Consider the following 19918-nt stretch of genomic DNA (forward strand, 5'->3'; position numbering starts at 1 on the left):
CAAGGTTTATCGAACTCAGGGAGGAAGAGGTCAAAGATATCCCTCTCATGCAACCCTACAACCACAAAGCAAGAAGTCTCTTGTGTCCCCAACACACCAAATAGGTGCACTAGTTCGGCGAAGAGATAGTGAAATACAGGTGGTATGAATAAGTAGGAGCAGTAGCAACGGCGCCAGAAAAGTGCTTTGCTGTCTAGGACTGGCGTGTAGTTGATGGTGGTAATATTGCGGATAGTACAGATGCAGTAGAACAGTAAACAAGCAGCGATAGCAGTATTTAGGAACAAGGCCTAGGGATCATACTTTCACTAGTGGACACTCTCAACATTGATCACATAACAGAATAAATAAATAGATGCTAGACTCTACACTCTCTTGTTGGATGATGAACACCACTAACTGTGTAGGATTACACGAACCCTCAATGCCGGAGTTAACAAGCTCCACAATATTCGATGTTCATATTTAAATAACCTTAGAGTGCACGATAGATCAACACAACCAAACCAAGTACTAACATAGCATGCACACTGTCACCTTCACGCTACGAAAGGAGGAATAAGTCACATCAATACTATCATAGCAATAGTTAACTTCATAATCTACAAGAGATCACAATCATAGCCTACGCCAAGTACTACACGATGCACACACTGTCACCATTACACCGTGCAGGAGGAATAAACTACTTTAATAACATCACTAGAGTAGCACATAGATGAATTGTGATACAAAACTCATATGAATCTCAATCATGTAAGGCAGCTCATGAGATCATTGTATTGAAGTACATAGGAGAGAGATTAACCACATAGCTACCGGTACAGCCCTTAGCCTCGATGGAGAACTACTCCCTCCTCATGGGAGACAGCAGCGTTGATGAAGATGGCGGTGGAGATGGCAGCGGTGTCGATGGAGAAGCCTTCCGGGGGCACTTCCCCGTCCCGGCGGCGTGCCGGAACAGAGACTCCTGTCCCCCAGATCTTGGCTTCGCGATGGCGGCGGCTCTGGAAGGTTTCTCGTACCGTGGCTTTTCCGTATCGAAGATTTAGGTCAGGGACCTTTAAATAGGCGAAGAGGCGGAGTCGGAAGGGCGACGAGGCGGTGACACACTAGGGGGGCGCGGCCAAGGCCTGGGCCGCGCCACCCTATCATCTGGTGGCCCTGTGGCCCACCTCTGGTCCTTCTCGGGTGTTCTGGAAGCTTCGTGGAATTTTAAGACTCTGGGCGTTGATTTCGTCCAATTCCGAGAATATTTCCTTACTAGGATTTCTGAAACCAAAAACAGCAGAAAACAGGAACTGGCACTTCGGCATCTCGTCAATAGGTTAGTTCCGGAAAATGCATAAAATCATCATAAAGTGTGAACAAAACATGTAGATATCATCAATAATGTGGCATGGAACATAAGAAATTATCGATATGTCGGAGACGTATCACCAATTAGGAGACCATTTACCATACACTTTATCCTTAGTCCCCAATGGCAATACAGCTTCCCATACCAAGTCACCGACTTGGTACTCCTTCGGTCTCACCTTCTTATTATATGCGCGAGCTACCTTGGCTTTGTTTTCTTTAATCTTTTCCAGCGACCAAAGTCTGAGTTCCGTTAGATCCTCAATACTATCACTCATCAGGGCTGCATATTCTTCCGTTGTTAGATCATTCTGAAACGTAACTCGTCTCGATCCAGCCGTAATTTCCCAAGGCAATACGGCTTCTTGTCCATAGACGAGATGGTATGGCGAGGTTTTTATAGCTCCATGACATGACATGCGATAAGCCCACAAAGCTTCTGACAATACCTCATGCCAACGTCTAGGATGCTCGTCAACTTTTCTCTTAATCAGCTTGATAAGGCTCTGGTTGGACGCTTCAGCTTGTCCATTTGCTTGAGCATAGTATGGAGACGATCGGATCAACTTGATTCCCATGTCGTCGCAGAACTTTCTGAATTCTTTAGAAATGAAGACCGAACCTCCATCGGTCGTGATAGTCTGGGGAATCCCGAATCTATGAATGACATGTTCTTTAACAAAACTGATGACATCTTTCGACGCCACTGACTTCATAGGGACGGCTTCCACCCATTTAGTGAAATAATCTGTAATGGCCAAGATCCACTCGTGGCCTTTGCTCGATGCAGGATGGATTTTGCCGATCATATCCATGCCCCAACCTCGAAACGACCAAGGCTTGATGATGGGGTTCATTGCTGATGCAGGTACCATCTGAATTTTCCCAAACATCTGACACGCTTGACATCCTTTATAGTACTTAAAGCAATCCTCAAGCATGGTGGGCCAGTAAAACCCTGATCGCCTGATCAACCATTTCATATTATGAGCCGATTGGTGAGTTCCACAGGCGCCTTCGTGCACCTCGTGTAAGAGCCGATTCGACTCGGCTGGTCCCATGCATTTGAGAAGTAACCCCTCCAGAGTCCTGTAGAACATGTCATCTCCTATAAGGACATATTTCATGGCCTTGTATCTTATCCATTTAGGTGCCCCCCGAGCCGGATCTTTCAAGTAATTGAAGATATCGGCTCTCCAGTCGTCCTGTTCCAGGAACTGCACCTGAACATCGGCTCCATCTGTTACGTCCTTATAGCCTGATGCCATCTGTGCGAGATCGTTGGCCTCGGTATTTTGTGACCTTGGGATCCAGTTAAAGTTTATGTACCTAAATTGTGCCATCAACTCACGGCATTGCATCCATAATGGGAAGAGCAACTCGCTCTCACACTTGTAGTCCTCCGTGAGTTGGGAAATCACCAATTTAGAGTCTCCAAAAAGCTCCACTGCTTCTGCCCCGGCTTCTATAAGCAACTCCATCCCCTTGCGTATTGCTTCATACTCAGCAACATTGTTGGTGCAAGGGGTAGATAACCTGATGGAGAAGGAATATGTTGCCCCCCGGGGCGACACGAGTAGAATACCGATGCCGCAACCATCATCACAAGCCGATCCATCGAAAAACATGGCCCATGCACGTATAGATAGTGCTACTATATCAGTGTTGATTCGTTCAGCAATAAGATCGGCCAACGCTTGTCCCTTGACTGCCTTCGCAGGCTGATACCGGAGATCAAATTCCGATAATGCAAACATCCATTTACCGAGTCGGCCTTTCAGGACAGGAGCCGACAACATATGTTTGACGACGTCTGACTTGCATATGATGATGATTTCTGCTAACAGCAAGACGTGACGAAGCTTGGTGCAGGTAAAGAATAGGCAAAGACACAACTTCTCGATCTCAGGGTACCTAGTCTCTGCATCCAGCATCCTCCTGCTGAGGTAGAAAGCAACTCTCTCCAGACCATCATATAGTTGCACCACCACTGAGGCGATGGAAGTGTCAGCCACTGACAAGTATATATAGAATGGCCTATCTTGCTGGGGTGGAACCAACACAGGTGGCTTCGTCAGATATTCTTTGATCTCGTCAAACGCCCGCTGTTGCTCTGCCCCCCGAGTGAAACTTGTCATCAGATTTAATTTTCACCAGTCCCATGAATGGCTCTATTCGTCCTGACAGATTGGAAATGAACCTTCTGACGAAGTTGATTTTGCCGATGAGAGACTGGAGTTCCTTCTTCGTGGTAGGTGGCTGCATTGTTTGCACTGCCTCCTGACTTTTCAGGCCGATTTCAATTCCACGTTCATGGACCAAGAAACCCAAGAACTGACCGACCGTTACACCAAAAACACACTTCTTTGGATTCATTCTTAGCCCAAATTTTCTAGTTCGATCCAGGATGCGTCGCAAATCCTCCAAGTGTCCTTCTATGGAGACAGACTTGACCACCACGTCATCGATGTAGATTTCCACCAACTTGCCGATCAGATCATGAAAGATGTAATTCATGGCTCTTTGGTACATTGCGCCGGCATTGTTCAGTCCAAAAGTCATGACTACGTATTCAAACAAGCCCACCGAACCTGGTACCCTGAATGCAGTCTTGTGTATATCTTCTGGAGCCATGAAAATTTGGTTGTAGCCGGCATTGCCATCCATGAAACTTAAAACCTTGTGACCAGCAGCTGCATTGATCAATGTCTCTGCTACCGGCATGGGATATTCATCCTTTGGAGTGGCTCTGTTGAGATCTCGAAAATCTATGGCGACGCGCCATCGGCCGTCCTTTTTCTGTATAGGTACGATACTAGAAATCCACTCAGCGTACCTGCATGGCCTGGTGAATCCGGCGGTCAACATTTTCTCGATCTCTTTCTTGACTTCTTCTAGAATATCGGCCTTCATCTGACGTGCACGTTGTTGGAACGGCCGAAATCCTTTCTTGAGAGGGAGCCGATGCTCAATGATGCTCCTGTCTAACCCAGGCATTTCTGTGTAATCCCATGCAAAGCAATCTGGGTATTCTTTCAACAGAGCTATCATCAGGCTCCTCAGATGCGGGTCTAACTTTTTGCTGATAAAAGTTGGTCGTGGCTTATCCCCAGGACCAATGTCAACCTCTTCTAGCTCATCAGCCGATGTAAACCCATACCCTAGCTTTCCGTCGCCTGCTAGATCGATGTTAAACACAGGAAAAACGTATGGCGAGGATAATATGGGCCGATTGCTGGAATCGGCCCCCATTTTGATTGCATTGCTCAATGAAGGTTTACAACTTGTTCGTGCTTTACTACGGGAAGGAGTCCCGTTACTACGACTACGTGACATGCTTGAGTTGAGATCATTCCTTCTTATTTTTTGGGGCCGATCGCAAGGATCAGCCTCGCCACGTACGTCGCTCGACTTTGCTCTTGCTACTCCGTCAGGCCGGTGGATAAGACCAGCCTCACCCCGTTTTTTGTAACTTCGATGCGCTCACAGCCGTCCAAACTGACTCCAGAGAGTGGCTCTTGGTCTTCCGCTTCCCAAATGTTCATGCCAGCTGTGGAGATCTCGACTGAGTCATTTGCATGGACGACTTCTACTTCATCTCCATCCCACTGTATCAAGCATTGGTGCATTGTGGATGGAATGCAGCAGTTGGCGTGAATCCAATCCCTCCCTAGCAGGACAGCGTAGGTGCTTTTGCTGTTAACGATGAAGAATGATGTAGGGATGGTTTTCCGACCTACGGTTAGATCCACGTTCAGAACGCCTTGCGCTTCTGATGCTTGGCCGTTGAAGTCGCTTAGTATGACGTTGGTCTTGATCAGACCCGCGCTAGAGCGTCCCAGACGTCGTAGCATGGAGTATGGCATTATATTGACTGCCGCTCCCGTGTCAACTAACATCTTGTTCACAGGCTGCCCGTTGATATAACCTCTTAAGTAAAGGGCCTTCAGATGTTTGTAGCTCTTCTCTCGCGGCTTTTCAAAGATAACTGGTCATGGGCCGCAGTCAAACTGTGCTACAGGCGCTTCTTCCGTTCTTGGAGCACAAAACTCTGACGGAAGTATGAATACCATGTTTGTGCCAGCAGATGTCTTATCGTCGGCTTTCTTTTATTTGGGGCGCCATTCTTTCTTCTGTGGACGACCCTCCTCGTCCAAAGTTTGCTGAATTTTCACGGCCAGATCGGGCCGCGCTTTCCTCAACATGTGCAGGTATTGTCTCTCGGCTTCCTCCAAGCTACGTAGTCGCTGAACCCTACGCTTTTGAGAGTGACTGAGTCCATCAGGGCACCACCTTGGCCGGTGGTATCTATCTTCTTCTTCTTCATCTTCATCTTCTAACTCCTCGAGATCTTCCACCCGAGAGGACTCAGCTTGCTTGTTCCGAGATGGGAGAGGCCCTAGACGTTTGAACACTGACACGTCACCTGTGTCCTTCTTCTTCTATCTACATTCCGGGCAGTTGTCAACTGTAGGCAATCGGCTCATTCCTGAATCCCAGCAATGCTTGAAGAAGGGACAATCCCAGTGTCTGTCCACGTCCTCCTGCTCTCTTGACTTCCCCTTAGCGCGGCGCTCATATCCTTCGTCGTCTCTATCATACCGATGATATTTTTTGTTGTCTACCCTAGACCGACGATCTCTTTCGTCGTCTACGTTGTCTCGCCGGCGTTGGTCGTACTGACGCTCATACTTGTTAAGGAGATGCTCGGAGAGCGGTCGCTGGTACCGCACGTTTCTCACTTGCTCCTCTGTGATGTACCGTTTGTCGTCATATCGGGGCCGATCGCGTGGGCCGGCCTCCTCCTTTTCCTTGCCACGAGAGCGACTGCTCTCTTCTTTGTCCCTACCATGGTGGTATACAGGCCCTACCATGTTAATACTGAACGAGAAATCTGGCTGGCGCCTCACGGAGTGACTGCACTCCACCATGTTAACGGCAGGAAACGGGTGCGTGTCCACTTTCATGGCATACTGACCAAAGATCAGACGGCCTTGTTCTATCGCCGATTGGATCTGCTGACGTAACACTTTGCAGTCGCTGGTGGTATGGGTGAACGAGTTATGCCACTTGCAGTACGGTCTTCCGTTCAGCTCTTGCACCGTAGGGATCTTATGGCCTTCGGGTAACTTCAGCTGTTTTTCCTTAAGCAGTAATTCAAATATCTGCTCAGCCTTGCTTACGTCGAGGTCAAACCCTTTTGCAGGACCTTGTGGTTTCACCCATTTGCAGGACACGGGATTTGCCCCCCGAGCCCATTCAGCCACAGCTACTTCCTGGTCTCCTATAGAATCTTCATCTTCTTGTGTCTCAACCAGGGTTACCGGGCGTTTGAACTTGTCCTGGTACAATTCTGGGTGGCGTTGCTCATACAATGATAGTTTCTGAACCATATGCGCCAGTGAACTGTATTCTGCTTGGAAAGCCATGTCCTTGATCGGCGCCGCGAGGCCCAACACTGCCAGATCGACTGCTTCTTTCTCACCCAATCGAGCCGAATAACATCAGTTCCTGACAGCCCTGAAACGCTGAATGTATTCCGACACCGTTTCTCCACGCTTCTGTCGCACTTGCGCCAGATCGGCAATGCCAGCCTCGGTCGCTTCTGAGTGATATTGCATGTGGAACTGCTCTTCCATCTGCTTCCACGTCCGGATTGAATCTGGTGGCAACGAGGTGTACCACCCAAAAGCCGATCATGTGAGAGATTGCGCAAAAAACCTCACACGTAACTTGTCTGATGCTGAAATCATGCCCAGCTGTGCCAAATACCGGCTCACATGCTCAATTGAACTAGAGCCTTCTGATCCACTAAACTTTGAGAACTCAGGGAGCCGATACTTGGGTGGCAGTGGAATCAAATCATATTCGTTGGGGTACGGCTTAGAATAACCGATTGCCCTCCTTTTTGGCACCATGCCGAACTGGTCTCTCAAGATTGCACTGATTTGGTCCACAGTGTTAGCTGCAGGGGCCGAGCTTTGTTGACTCGTTCCGGTGGCGTATTTAGCTAGCCACGCTTGTTTATCGGCATCCACTCCAGAAATTCCTCCTGCCGCTCCAGAAATCACTCCTGCTGCAATCTGGTTCGTGCGCGCCAAATTATTGCAGTCCGGCACGTACGTGCACACGTATCCATGTGGGATTTCCTTAGGTGGTTCGTGCAGGAACTGGTAGTCACCAGGATCGCCTCCACTCTTGTAGACGACGTACACCGGTGAACCCGGCGACTCTGGAGCTGCAAGCGAGAACGGTAGCTGTGGTCTGGTCTGGAATGGTATCTCTCCCTGGTGAGTCCCTAGGGTAGGTCCTGACGGAGAGTACTGATGCTTCATGATCTCCTGCACCACGCGAACCGCAACGCGCTCGAAAGCGTTCACCAGGCTCTCAGAATGACGGTGTAGCGAATGAGCCACCATGTAATTGACTTCCTGACGCAGAGCTCTGGTGCGTTCTTCTGAAGCGGTAGACAGATCCACCTCATCGAGAGCGCCTTAGGCTGAGAACCCTTTCCACCTAATGCCATGTGTACGGGTCCTCTCGAAAGAGTCGATGAGGTCGGCTTCGAAGAGAGCTTTAAGCTCATCGTATTTCTTCTTGTTCTCCTCAGTCAGATCTTCATATGTGACTGGTGCGTCCGCCATCTCAGTTGCAGATGTTGACGTAGTTGCTGTAGAATGTCCCACCGGGTGTGCCAGAATGTGTTGCCTGCCAAAACCCACCGGCGAGCAGCGACGGGCAACACGGAGAGCCGGGAGGCTCCCAGGACTGCTGGTGGGTCCTGGTCCCTCGGGCGACGGCCCGCAATGCTCCGGCACACGTCCAAGCTGGTGCAAGGGCGTGCCACCTGACCTATACCTGGTCAGGAAGGTGATGGATTACTTCGACTAGTTTCCTGCATGGCATACACGTAAACATTAAATACGAGCCTCGATCGGCTCTTAGGTTTCCTGTGAATCGGCTCAAGGAGCCGATCCACCCATGATTCTCATTGGATCTACGATAACATGGTGGTCCTGCTTAATCAATACTAAGGTAAAACGATCTACGACGATTTAGGGTTCTCACCACACAACCGGAACATCCTACACGTAGTTGAGCCTGGCAGACACGAAAGATAATAGAAAACCAGCCCCAGACAAGGCCTAAAACCAACGTAGAGTTGATTCCCGGAACATCCCCTCTAGGATCAGCAAACTATACCTTACGCACTACTGGATCATTCAACCCGTTTGCAAGGCCTAACTATACAGATATCAAACTAATCCTTGAAGAACAAGGAACAACCATAACGGATCGAATCTACTAAATAAAGACTAAGCGAGGTGCTGCCCTTACACCTAAGATAGGTGTAAAGGCAGCTAGATATCTAGGGATAGCATAGCTAAGCGAATACATCAAGAAAGTACCGATGCTAACCCTAATATATCTATGATAACGGTGTTGCTCGCCATCAATAAGGCTTCAGTATGAGCAACACATAAACAACGAATAAACAAGATACTGCCTAGATCGCGAGATGCGATCTAGGCAGCATAGCGCTTACCCGGAAGAAACCCTCGAAACAAGGGGTGGCGATGCGCCTAGATTGGTTTGTTGCGAACGTGATCGTCCTCCTTTCTCAATAACCCTAGATACATATTTATAGTCCGTAGACTTTCTAACTTGGGAATAAACCCAACCGTGTACGAGCTAAACTCTATCTCTTAATTCTAACCGATACGTAACCTACTATAATTTACAGATACACGGGCAATCTAGCCCAAACTCTTGTACGAGGCCGGTTCATGAATATTTTCCGTGCATATTCTCTAAGCCCATCTCAATCACGGCCCAACTTTGACTTGGTTAAAATCTGGTGATAACAGTATGTAGCATGTTATGAGGCATCGGGGCAGGCAAACTGGTTAAAGAAATTTATACCCGGGTTGAGAGTGGTAGACAGCATTCAAAGACCACTTAGAATGTACTGCGACAATGAGCCAGCAGTATTTTATGCTCACAACAATAAGTCAAGTGATGCTGGCAAGCATATTGACATCAAGTATTATGTTGTGAAAGATAGAATCCAGTATCATACCATAAGTTTAGAGCATATAAGCACAAAGAGAATGCTCGCGGATCCGCTTACGAAAGGCTTACCACCCAGTGTGTTCAGTGAACACGTAGCCGGCATGGGTTTACAGAAAAACCTATAATACCTGGATATTAAGGGCCTAGAGGAAGAATCTATTTTAAAATGAAAAGGTGTGTAGTAGCTGTTGAATCTGATGGTGCGTAACTGGCTATCATGACGAGACATGCTCTATATACTAATCTGTGATAAAATGGGTACCAAGAAAAGTTTAAGTCTAAGATTAAGATTAAAGTAAGATGAGATCAAGGGGGAGAATGTTAGGTTGATCTCCCACGTATCGACCCAACGGTCGATCACGACCTTGTCTCGCGCCCTGATCGGGGGCGCCCAACCCACATGGTTGGTGGGCCCCCGTCGTCAGCGCCCTATAAAAGAGGTGGGGGCCGGGGCATGGACGCCAAGGTCGTCCGCTGCCGTCCTCCCCACCGACACACACAAACCCTAAGCCACCCGATCTGGTGAGGCGCTGTAGCGGCGGGAAGCTCCACCGACATCACCGCCGCCCCTCCGTCGCCGCCATGGCGAGCTCCTCGTCGACGAAGCCCGACGGTATGCACCCATTGTTTCCCTCTTGCTGTTGTCCCGGTTAGACTAGATGCAACTACTCACTAGATGCAACAACTAGAGGTCCTAAAAATCTAACAAGAACCAGTTTCAGGCCATGGTTGTTGCAGGCTTGCAGCAAACACACCTAGCTAGTCATTGCCAATTGCAAGCTAGCAGCTACTAATTGGGTCCCCAGCAGCTGAGGTACATCACCGTCCTCAACCCCTCCTCGGCCATCTCCGCTCGCCGCCTCTCCGTCACCGCCGCCGCGGAGGCAGGAAGCTGCTTCTTGCCCTGCGAGACGGCGGCGCGGGCGCTGGCCTTGGCCTTGGCGGCCCGGTGGATGGACCTGAGCGCGTAGTTCCAGCGGCAGAGTCCGGCCTGGTCCTTGAGCGCCTCCACGGCGCCGACGCTCATCGCCACCATCCACGACGCCTTAGCTGCACCGGCCATCTTCTCTTTTTGTTGTTGCTCACTGATCCGTATGTACTCTGTGATTTCTCTGTTGTGGAGTTTGGAATTGGGCTGAATGCTGATCGATCCCGTGTTTGTGGGAAGAAGACTGAGGGTGGGGTTGATTATATACGGATGGGGATGGAAAGCTCGCGGGGCCAGAGCCCAGAGCAAAACAGCGGCTGGGCGTTGGTTTTCCAGGATACCGGGTGCTTTCGGAGCCAGTTTGCTCGTGCACGACACACATCTCGCTGTCGTCCCGTGGAGTGGCTGCCTACCTCGTCTAGCATCTCGTCTTGTTTATTCACGGCAGATTGGGGCGGTTTTGCCCACTTGCGAGTTTTTTTTTTTTTTTTTTTTTTTTGAAACAGCCCACTTGCGAGTTGCGACAGGAGGAAGCCAAATCCCCTTCTTGGCAACCGATCGCTCGAGCGAGCGGATCTTGTCGGCGCGGAGCGCTCGCGCGGACGCGCGAAGGCAATTCCCTTTTCGCCGCGTCACGTGGGCCACGCTCGTTTCTATTTTTGGTAACCGATCGACTTTCCGTTTTCGGCCCGTCGTTTTCGAATTATTTCGAATCGGTTTGGTGTTCGCCTCCTTCCGCCCGTTATCCTCTCTCCCCTGTTCTCGTCCCATTCAGCCCTGACGGAGAGGGCGACGGCGACGGCGACGGCGGAGTCGACGCTCCGATTCCTCGTGGCTAGCGCGCGACCTAGATTTGTCCTGCCGTCGCTTCACTAGCAAGCTCCAGTCGAGTTCGGCGCTGTAAGGTTAGTATTCCAACTGGATCTAGTGGTGAGATCTAGGTCTCGCCGGCCGGTTTGTTTGTCCGGCGAGGGATTGTTTTCCACCGTGGATTTATTTTCTGATGGGTTTTTTGTTTGTCTGGCGATGGATTGTTCCGGCGAGGGTTTGTCTTTTTGGGTGGATTTTGTTCTCCGCCTAGGTTCCTGATCCGTCCCTCGGTTCACAAACCTCTGTTATCTGGGTCTCGTCGGCCGGTATTGTTTTGTGCGGCGAGGGATTGTTCCACCTTGGATTATTTTTCTGATGGGATTTTTGGTTTTGTCCGGCGAGGAATTGTTCCGGCGAGGGTTTTTTTTTGGGTGTGTTTTGTTCTTCGCCTAGGTTCCTGCTTCGTACCTCGTTTTTTTCACAAATCTCTGTTATGGGATCGGCTGTAAATTGCGTTTTCACTATTTCAATGTTCATTGTAGTCCGATTTTTAGCTTTGTTACTTGCTTTTTGTCAACAATTTCTATGGTAATTGTAGCAGGAGAAAGCAGAGATCATGCGACTTGTTTTTTAGGTGTTCACAAATCCCTGTTATGGGGTTTGTTTTATCAACCCACTTATTCACTTTTCATCAACTAGTATCTCAACGTTTAACCAATATATACATTCTGAAGTTACCAACCTCTTTTTTTTCCCTGTTATGGTAATTGATTTTACTAAGAGTTTTTCTCATTATCATGGCATCTGTTTTTGTATTGCAGCGTTGTTGTTTCCATGGCGGGCAGCAAGAAACAAGGTGGTGATCATCTAGGTGTTCGCAAAATGCCCAATGCTAGTGAGCGCGCTAGGAATCGGGCCTCTCCTCTTCCTGTTGTCAGGTTATATGAACATCTAAGTTCTGATCAGAAGAACTCGATTGGGGATATGGATCTTGGTTCAATGCTTGACATCAAGTGCCATGTTCTTCACAATCCATTGATAAGCTGGCTCGCTCCTTTGTATGATAGTCATTCCCGAGAGTTTGTCATTCAAGGGCGTGGTAGAATCCCTCTCAATGCTGATTCCGTTTACCGCACACTCGGTCTTCCGCGGGGGGATATTCTGTTGTGTATGCAATGGATTCTGTCATAGAGGCTCGTCTAGGTCCTTTGTTATTTCTGGCCATAGCAACACGCCGAAGATTCTTGGTGTGTTCACAATCTTGTCGAGAGATGACTCGGTATGATGACATTTTCAAGCAAGTTTGGATGATGTATCTTGTTTGTACTTTGCTTGCACCAACAACGTCTAACAAAGTCGGCAACGAGATGTTATCCTATACTGGTATATGTGTTATCCTCTAGTTTTTTTAAAAATCATTCAATTTTTTTATCAATATATGTGAACAATCATTTTTTACGCGGTGTTTACATTATTTTTTTGTAGGACAACATTAGCAATGTCAGGAACATGAACCTTTTTCAGTTTGTGTGCGACAGATTGCATGATGAGCTTTATCTTGGGAAGCCTTCGGAGGCTGCTGTTCCATATTCGATTCTTGTATGTTGACTCTTTGGATATTAGCTCTCTTAACCTTGACCTTCCAGATGGTAGATTTGTTGCTAATATATGGTCAAAGAAAGATGTTGATATTGTGCTTGATGCTGACTTGAAAAGGGATGGATCTGGTTATGGGAATCTCGAGGTTAGTTAATCTTTTTGTGTTTCTCATGTTATGACATGAACTTTTTGTGGTCGATTTTGTGCAAGCTGATGCATTTTTTGTTTTTGTGTTGTCACTAATATCAGTTGAAGCCACACCTTGCTATAAATTTCAACTTGTTTGGAGGTGCAGCTAGCTTTGAAAGATGGGTTGAAACCAATACTGCACCTAACTGCCCGAAAAATGTATGATACAGTGATAAGTTTTTAATTTTTAGTTTTTAGTTTTTCAATTTTGTATGGTACCATTACATTTTTTTAGTATATCTCTTTTTTTTAAATGAATTTTAACCTTTTTCATTTCTTTGTGTGTTGTTTTTTGATGTAGCGTAAAGAGAAGGTTACTAGATTAATGGGTGAGTTTGCGTCTGGTCTCACTGGTCTAATGAGTAAGCTTGTGCAAGGTTTGACTGAGGTTGATGATGACGAAGTTGTGTATACTGCAAAATCTGATAAGACATTACGCTCTCAAATCGTTGCCTCTCGTTCATCGCATGATGGAGGTGCTGCAAACACAACCTCTCCTATTGCGCAATCAACTTATGATCGTCTGATAAAATTGTAGGGAAATCACCAATACGCCGTCGAAGAATGTGCCTTGCAACCAAAGTGCGATGCTACGAGATGTTGGGGGATGTGCCTTGCAAGCAGATTGCGATGTTACGAGATGTCGGAGGGATGTCCTTTGCAACCAGAGTGCTGATGCTACAGATGTCGGAGGGGCTATTACTGCTGATCCATTGAATGTTGTTGATTCCGTTTCATCACCTGTCTTTGAGCAAACTAATGTTCTGGCCGAGGCCCGTGTTGTTGAGCAAACTCGTGTTACCAGTCTGCTGCAAAAGCCGCTTGTGGTGCCAAAGCGCCATGTCAAACTGATAAGGTACACATTTGTCAACTTCGGTGACAATATGTCCGACGGCGAGAGTTATCATTCGGCAATGACGGTGATTATGTTGATGAAGCCATTGCTGATCGCTTTGTTATTCAAAGCAGACGTCATGTGGATGGAGGTGAGCATGGTGATACCGTGTTGTCGGAATGTGCAGCAGTGCCAAGCCAGACAACTCTTTCTGGTGTTGCGACAGTTGTTCCCGGTGTTTCTCCTGAACTGGTTTCCAGTAGTGTACCCATGGATATTGATTGTCTTGTTGCGGAACCATCCGATGTCGATGCTCTAGTACGTTTTATGGAAGCGATATCAACCGTTGCATCGGCGAGAGAATAGGATTGTGTTTCGGGGTCTTGAAAATCTTGCGAAGCTGCTGCTATGCATATTGATGGTGTTGTTGATGAGCGAGATTTAGATATTGGGAAGCAAGTTTTATCTCAAACAAATGAAGCTGATCTTCTTCGTGCCAAAGATGCAGTCTTTGATGGTCTTGTCATTTACGCCGGTACGAAGTCGAAAGTTCTGAGTTCTAGCCTTGAGGTTCTTGTAATGAATGAAGGCAATGTGAAAGGATTATCGATGGTTATGATGTTGTCGGTGAGACAATCAACGAAGTCGTGAATGATTTGAAAAGGAGTAGGTGTGCTCTCGATGCTTCGAGCGAAACGTACTTGTGTTGTACGCGAGGATAGTTACTGTTAATCACTGCAGAATGAACCGTCATCTGCTCCTAAGAAGAAGCCCAATGTGAGAGGCGAGAAGGTATTTTTGATCGACCCCGTTTGAAGTTACTTACCAATGTATTTCATGTGTAGCTATCAACATTTACGTCGTTGCATTTTCTTACATTTTTTTGCTGTAAATGTATTCATGTCTTTTTTCTTTTTTGCTCCTTTTTTGTATTTCGTGTAATTTTACCAAATACCATCTCATGAACTTACCAATGCCTTTTTCTGGTAGTTATCAAAACGCTGGTTGTATTGCATGACATATTATGTTTTTATACTTCATTGTTTTGGAGTTTTTTCTAATAATTTTAAGTTTTTTGCTTTTTCACAGGCAAGCTGTTTATAAAAGTCAGGTTGCTACAAGATCTTCACCACGACGACCTCCTAGAGGTACTTCTTCGAGTGTTGCTGATAACGTTGCGGTTAAATCAAAAGTGTCTACTTTGAAAGACCGTCTTGAAGGCTCAACAAAAATTCACGTTCTTTGGAACATCTACTGTAGTTGAAACTGGTAGTCAGATTTCATCAGAGGTTGTTTCTGATGGGGTTGTTTTTAAGGATGATGTTTTCTCTTCCAAGTCTACAAGTGAAACTGTTCCAACAGGAAAAGAATCTGCACATGAGGATCCAGTTCAAGTTAGCTTTGCAACTGGTAGCCAGATTTCAGCAGTTGGGGGTTCTGATGTGGTTGTCCCTTCTAAGTCTACAAGTGAAATTGTTCCAACAGAAAAAGAATCTCCACATGAGGAACCACTTGAAGTTAGCTTTGCAAGCGGTACCCGAGTTTCAGCAGAGGGTGGTTCTGGTGTGGTTGTTCCTTCTAAGTCTTCAATTGAAATTATCCCAACAGGACAAGAATCTGCACATGAGGAACCAGTTGAAGTTAGCTTTGCACCTCAAGATTCTGGTACCAGTGTTACAAATCAGATGGCTGATCCTGTTGGCGATGTTGACCATCATGCATCTGCTTCTCTTTGGAACAACTGTTGTTGTTGCTCGTGATCTTGAACAAAATGCAACGACTTCTCCACAAGGTATTTGCTCTCTCGTTTTTTCGTTGTATCAGTTTATGTTTTTTGTATTCATTGTTTTTTCATTCTTTCATTGTTTGTTTGACTTAGTATGAATCATTTTTTTAATCAGATCAAATTGTTACTGTTGTTAAGAGAGCTAAATTTGTTGCTGCTGATGGCAAGCTGAGTCTCACTCCTGGCATCCCTATAGATCTGTCTGCTTATCATGTGTCTGTTGTAAATACATCTGCGTCTGATAAAAGCGCTTCTCCATCTGGTAATATGATTTTTTGTTTTTGTGCTCTTTTTGATTTGCTTTTTGTTTGTCACGCTGCTGCTCACAATATCATTGTTTTTGCGCAGAGGCATTAGGAAATGCTGATGGCCATGATTCTACCATTTCTGCTGATGTTGTTAAAGAATCAGAAACTGCAAATGTGTCATCTATCCCTCCTACTGGTTAGATCACTTTTTCTATCTTTTTGTGTTTTATTTTTACAGTTTTTTACTTTCTTTTATTTTCATGTTCTTTCTGTTTTTCACTCAACCTTTTTTTACTTATTACATGTTTTCTGTGCATGTCTTGTTCCATCTATTCATCTACGCCCGTTCCGCGTATTATCTCCCACTTGTAATCTATATATGCAGAATGCGTACCATCAGGGCAAGTAAATGCAAGTATCCGTAATACGTTTTCAAGGAACAAGAGAGGGAGGAAGAAGAAGAATTAATTGCTATTTTACAAAACCTGCCTTTTTTATGTATCATTGGTGGTGTGGCGAAGTGATGGTGCTGTTGAGTTGGTCGATGTATTAACTTTTTATTTTATTTTATATGGGTGAACAATATCCTGTATGAACGCTATGTAATTTTATCCCTGTTTATTTGTAATGGATGATTTTACCTTTTTTGTTATGAATAATTTTCGATCTGTATGAGTGAGTACTGTTTGTTCTTTCTTCCCTCTCTCTTTTGTTTTTTTTGGACCCTTTCCTTTTTTCTTTTTATACCTTCATTTTTGTTTTTTATTTTGTGGCTACATGTGCGGTGATGTTTATTTTTGTCAATGAAGACGGAGGTGCAACTGACTTTCAAGAACATTGTTTTGATGACTCTGTAGACGGATTGCATCCTGTAATCGCCACCGAAATCAGTAACAATGAAGCTGGTATGTCCTACTCTATCTTAGTAGTTAAGTTTTTCATATAGAATATCATGTCCTTGTTTTTTTTTTCAATTTGTTCACTTTCTAAATATTTTTTTTTGATTTTCTAAGATGATTTGGAGGTTCTTTATATTACTCCAGCTTTGCCAGTGCCTGTTTAGAATTTACCTGTTGCCAGTAGAACTCCAAGGACCAGGCTACGCATGGAAAGGGTCGTTCTTCCTTCGAAGTTCATGCTACCTCCATACAACCGAGTAACTTGTACCGATGAGCAAGAATTATTGTACCAGCAAGTTATAAAGCACAACAGCGACTCTGAACACTCTAAAATTAAACAGTATGTCAGTTTTCTCATGTATACGCAATGGTGTTCTTTTTAGATAATTCATTACTTTTTTAGCAACTTAGTTTTGTTCATGCATTCTTTTTTTTGGCAGTTCAAGGTTCTTGATGATTGACCCTATGTGGGTTTCCACTGGTGACTTGGCTAGTAGCGTTATGCCTTCTGGAGAACTGTCAACAACGGTTGCCGAAATTGGAATTGCTGTTCTTCAGGTTGACTGTCCGAAGAAGAAGATAATTTTCCCATGGATAGTAACTGTTTATTTGCTTGAAAGAAGATTTAATTCAAGAATACTGCAGAAACATTTCAGGATGGATGATAAGTATAAACTTAGTCACCAAAATCTGGTAAACTTTTTTTGTGTGTTGTATGTTTTTCGATTTTGTGTTAATTGTGAACATTTATTTTAATGTTTCTCTGACCCTTGTTTTTATCTTTTCTTTTTTTGTTTTTTTTTTCAGCTGTGTTTTGGTGTCCTTCAGAATCTTGGAACAGAAAAGAAGCCATGTGGTCATTGGTATTCACTGTTCTTGAATTTTGAGAAAAAAAGGTTTGAAGTTCTTGATTCTGCGCGTGGTCCTGATGATGAATCGCTCATTAATCATTCTAGCGATCTAGTCGATGCTATCAAGTGCATGTATCGTATAAATTACTCCAGTTCATCAAAACAGATTGATGACTATGAGTTGGTTTTCATTGAAGCTCCTAAGCAAAATAACAAGTATGTTCTCTTCTTTTTTATCTAACTTTATGCTTTGTTCACTGTTTGGATATTTCTTTGTATTTGATAGCTCACAGATCTTTTGTTCTGTATCTTTTTTTTTTGAAGCATTGATTGTGGTTATTTTATGCTCAAGTTCCTTGAACTTTGGAATGGCCGTGTTGTACCTGCAATCACTTATGATCAGATACCAGAACTTAGGAAGGTCCTAACATGGAATTGGTTAAACCACCCTCTGAACAAGTTGCAGAATTGGAGGTACCTGTTGGAAAGCAACACTCTGTGAGGTATGAACTACCAGATGCTACTCAAATAAACTACCACTTACAGCATAAATAAGCTACTTCTCTTTTTTACTTGCAGTCTGATTTAATTAGCATTTTTTCTTATTCCTTTTTGGCTTGGTAATTTGTAACATTAACCGTTGGTAAATATATGTTTTAGTGGTTGGTAAGGGGGGGGGAGGGGGGCAGGTTGGTATTTTTGTTACGAGCTAAAATGTAATTTTTGTCTATTTTTTTTTTGTTTGTAACTTAATTTATTGCTGTTCGTGGAATTATCAATATGCTGGTAAACAACATGCTCAGGGGTTGATAAACACATTGAATAGCGGTTGATAACTTTCAAGAACTCGACCTGGTCAGGGGTGGTTTTTTGGGGGATGGTGTTGACAAGTTCATGTTCTTTTTCCACAGCTGTTTTTCATAGGCTACTGGGTTGATAATTTTTCATATTTTTACATTTGATAAACAACTGCTTGGAGGGTTGATACATAACTGGTCAGGGCGTTGATAAGTTCATTTTTTCTTTTTTGACAGACTACTGGGTTGATAATTATCAAGGATAGTTTTCATAATTTATGGAACGGAAAAATAATTATCCAAATTGTAGTATTACAAGTTCGAACGACAAACACAGCATGACCATTACACAAATGTTTGTACTCCTTCTTTCATTGCATACTTCCATCCTGCTTTTTTCCCTCATCCTTCTTGCTTTGTCATGGGTTCCCTTCTTCTTTCTGGGAATCCATTCCTGGTATGCTCATGCCAACCTGTGTATTTTTTTACATGGGATAAATTTAGTAAATGGTAATAACTTTTTTAATAGTTTCTTGTGTACTTGTATGTATATTTTTCTGTAAGTCAGTACAGTACCTTGTCTCTGTCTGGGCATTTTGGTCTCTTGTGTCCAGCCAACCTGCAAAGTCCACACAATCTTGGTGCAGCCTTTTTCTTTAGTTTTGCAGCACATTTCTCATGGAAATTCATAGGTCTTTCACCTAGGTTGAACCCTGGTTTTCTGTTGTGGTGGATCCTTATAAGGGCGATGCTCATCTTCATTTTTTTCTTCGTCACTTGAATTTTTCTCCTCATGGTGTATCTGTTCATTGTTGTGTCCATGATTGTTGTCTTCTCTATCTTCATGACGCATATTGTCAGTATCTTGTTGAACTGGGTCATCAACCTTTTTTCTCTTACGTGTGACTTTTTCTTTCGTCTGGAGGCGTTCCATTGCATCTTTGCATATAGCTTTCTTCAGCTCAGCAACTCCTTGACAAACAAGTCGTATGACCTATCATCCGTGCGAGATAGTAGATAGTATGTGTGATATTTTGCTCATTTCAATCGCGTGTCTAACAGCCAAGTGTGTGTTACGTGATGCTTTGTATTGCTTCTTCTCTCCGTCAATCGCGCTACCTCTATCCCAGCTGCGGTAGTCCATCTAGGGTTGATGAAAGCGACAGAAGCTCGGTCAAACCAATATGACTAGCCACCCTCATGACATGGCAGCAGTGTATTCCATCGCGAGCCATCTTAGAGCACGAGCATCTGTACACATCGTCATCAGAGGAAATAGTAACCATATATATTAATTTGGGGAACTCTGCATTTCTATAGTTTGCCACCCTAATAACTCTGTACAATCTCTTCTCTTCCACAACTTCAACGTTGTAAGCAGTACCCTTCCTTAGCTCTTCAGCAAACTTGCCGTATGTTGGGTCTGTGTAGATTTTCATTGCTTCCCTTTCAAGAGGATTGAATCCCCAATTCACAGACTCCTTGAACTCACTTTTCTCTCTTAGGCGATCTAGGTCGGACTGTTTTTTTTCTTGTATTATGAT

The 19918-nt window shown here is 44.9% G+C and overlaps 1 protein-coding gene across 1 annotated transcript; it reads right to left on the reverse strand.

Annotated features, from left to right (window-relative positions):
• Positions 1-9691: 9691 nt before the first annotated feature.
• Positions 9692-10603, reverse strand: LOC127337019 (uncharacterized). Its single transcript, XM_051363881.2, has one exon. It carries the CDS (start codon positions 10493-10495, stop codon positions 10223-10225), a length of 273 nt encoding a protein of 90 aa, XP_051219841.1. The 5' UTR covers positions 10496-10603; the 3' UTR covers positions 9692-10222.
• Positions 10604-19918: the final 9315 nt, after the last annotated feature.

This window comes from Lolium perenne, chromosome 2, assembly GCF_019359855.2.
Source record: "Lolium perenne isolate Kyuss_39 chromosome 2, Kyuss_2.0, whole genome shotgun sequence".
Classification (NCBI taxonomy): Eukaryota; Viridiplantae; Streptophyta; class Magnoliopsida; order Poales; family Poaceae; genus Lolium; species Lolium perenne.

Coding starts and splice junctions, on each gene's coding strand:
- LOC127337019 (XM_051363881.2), bottom strand. CDS start 10,495: ATGGCCGGTGCAGCTAAGGCGTCGTGGATGGTGGCGATGAGCGTCGGC.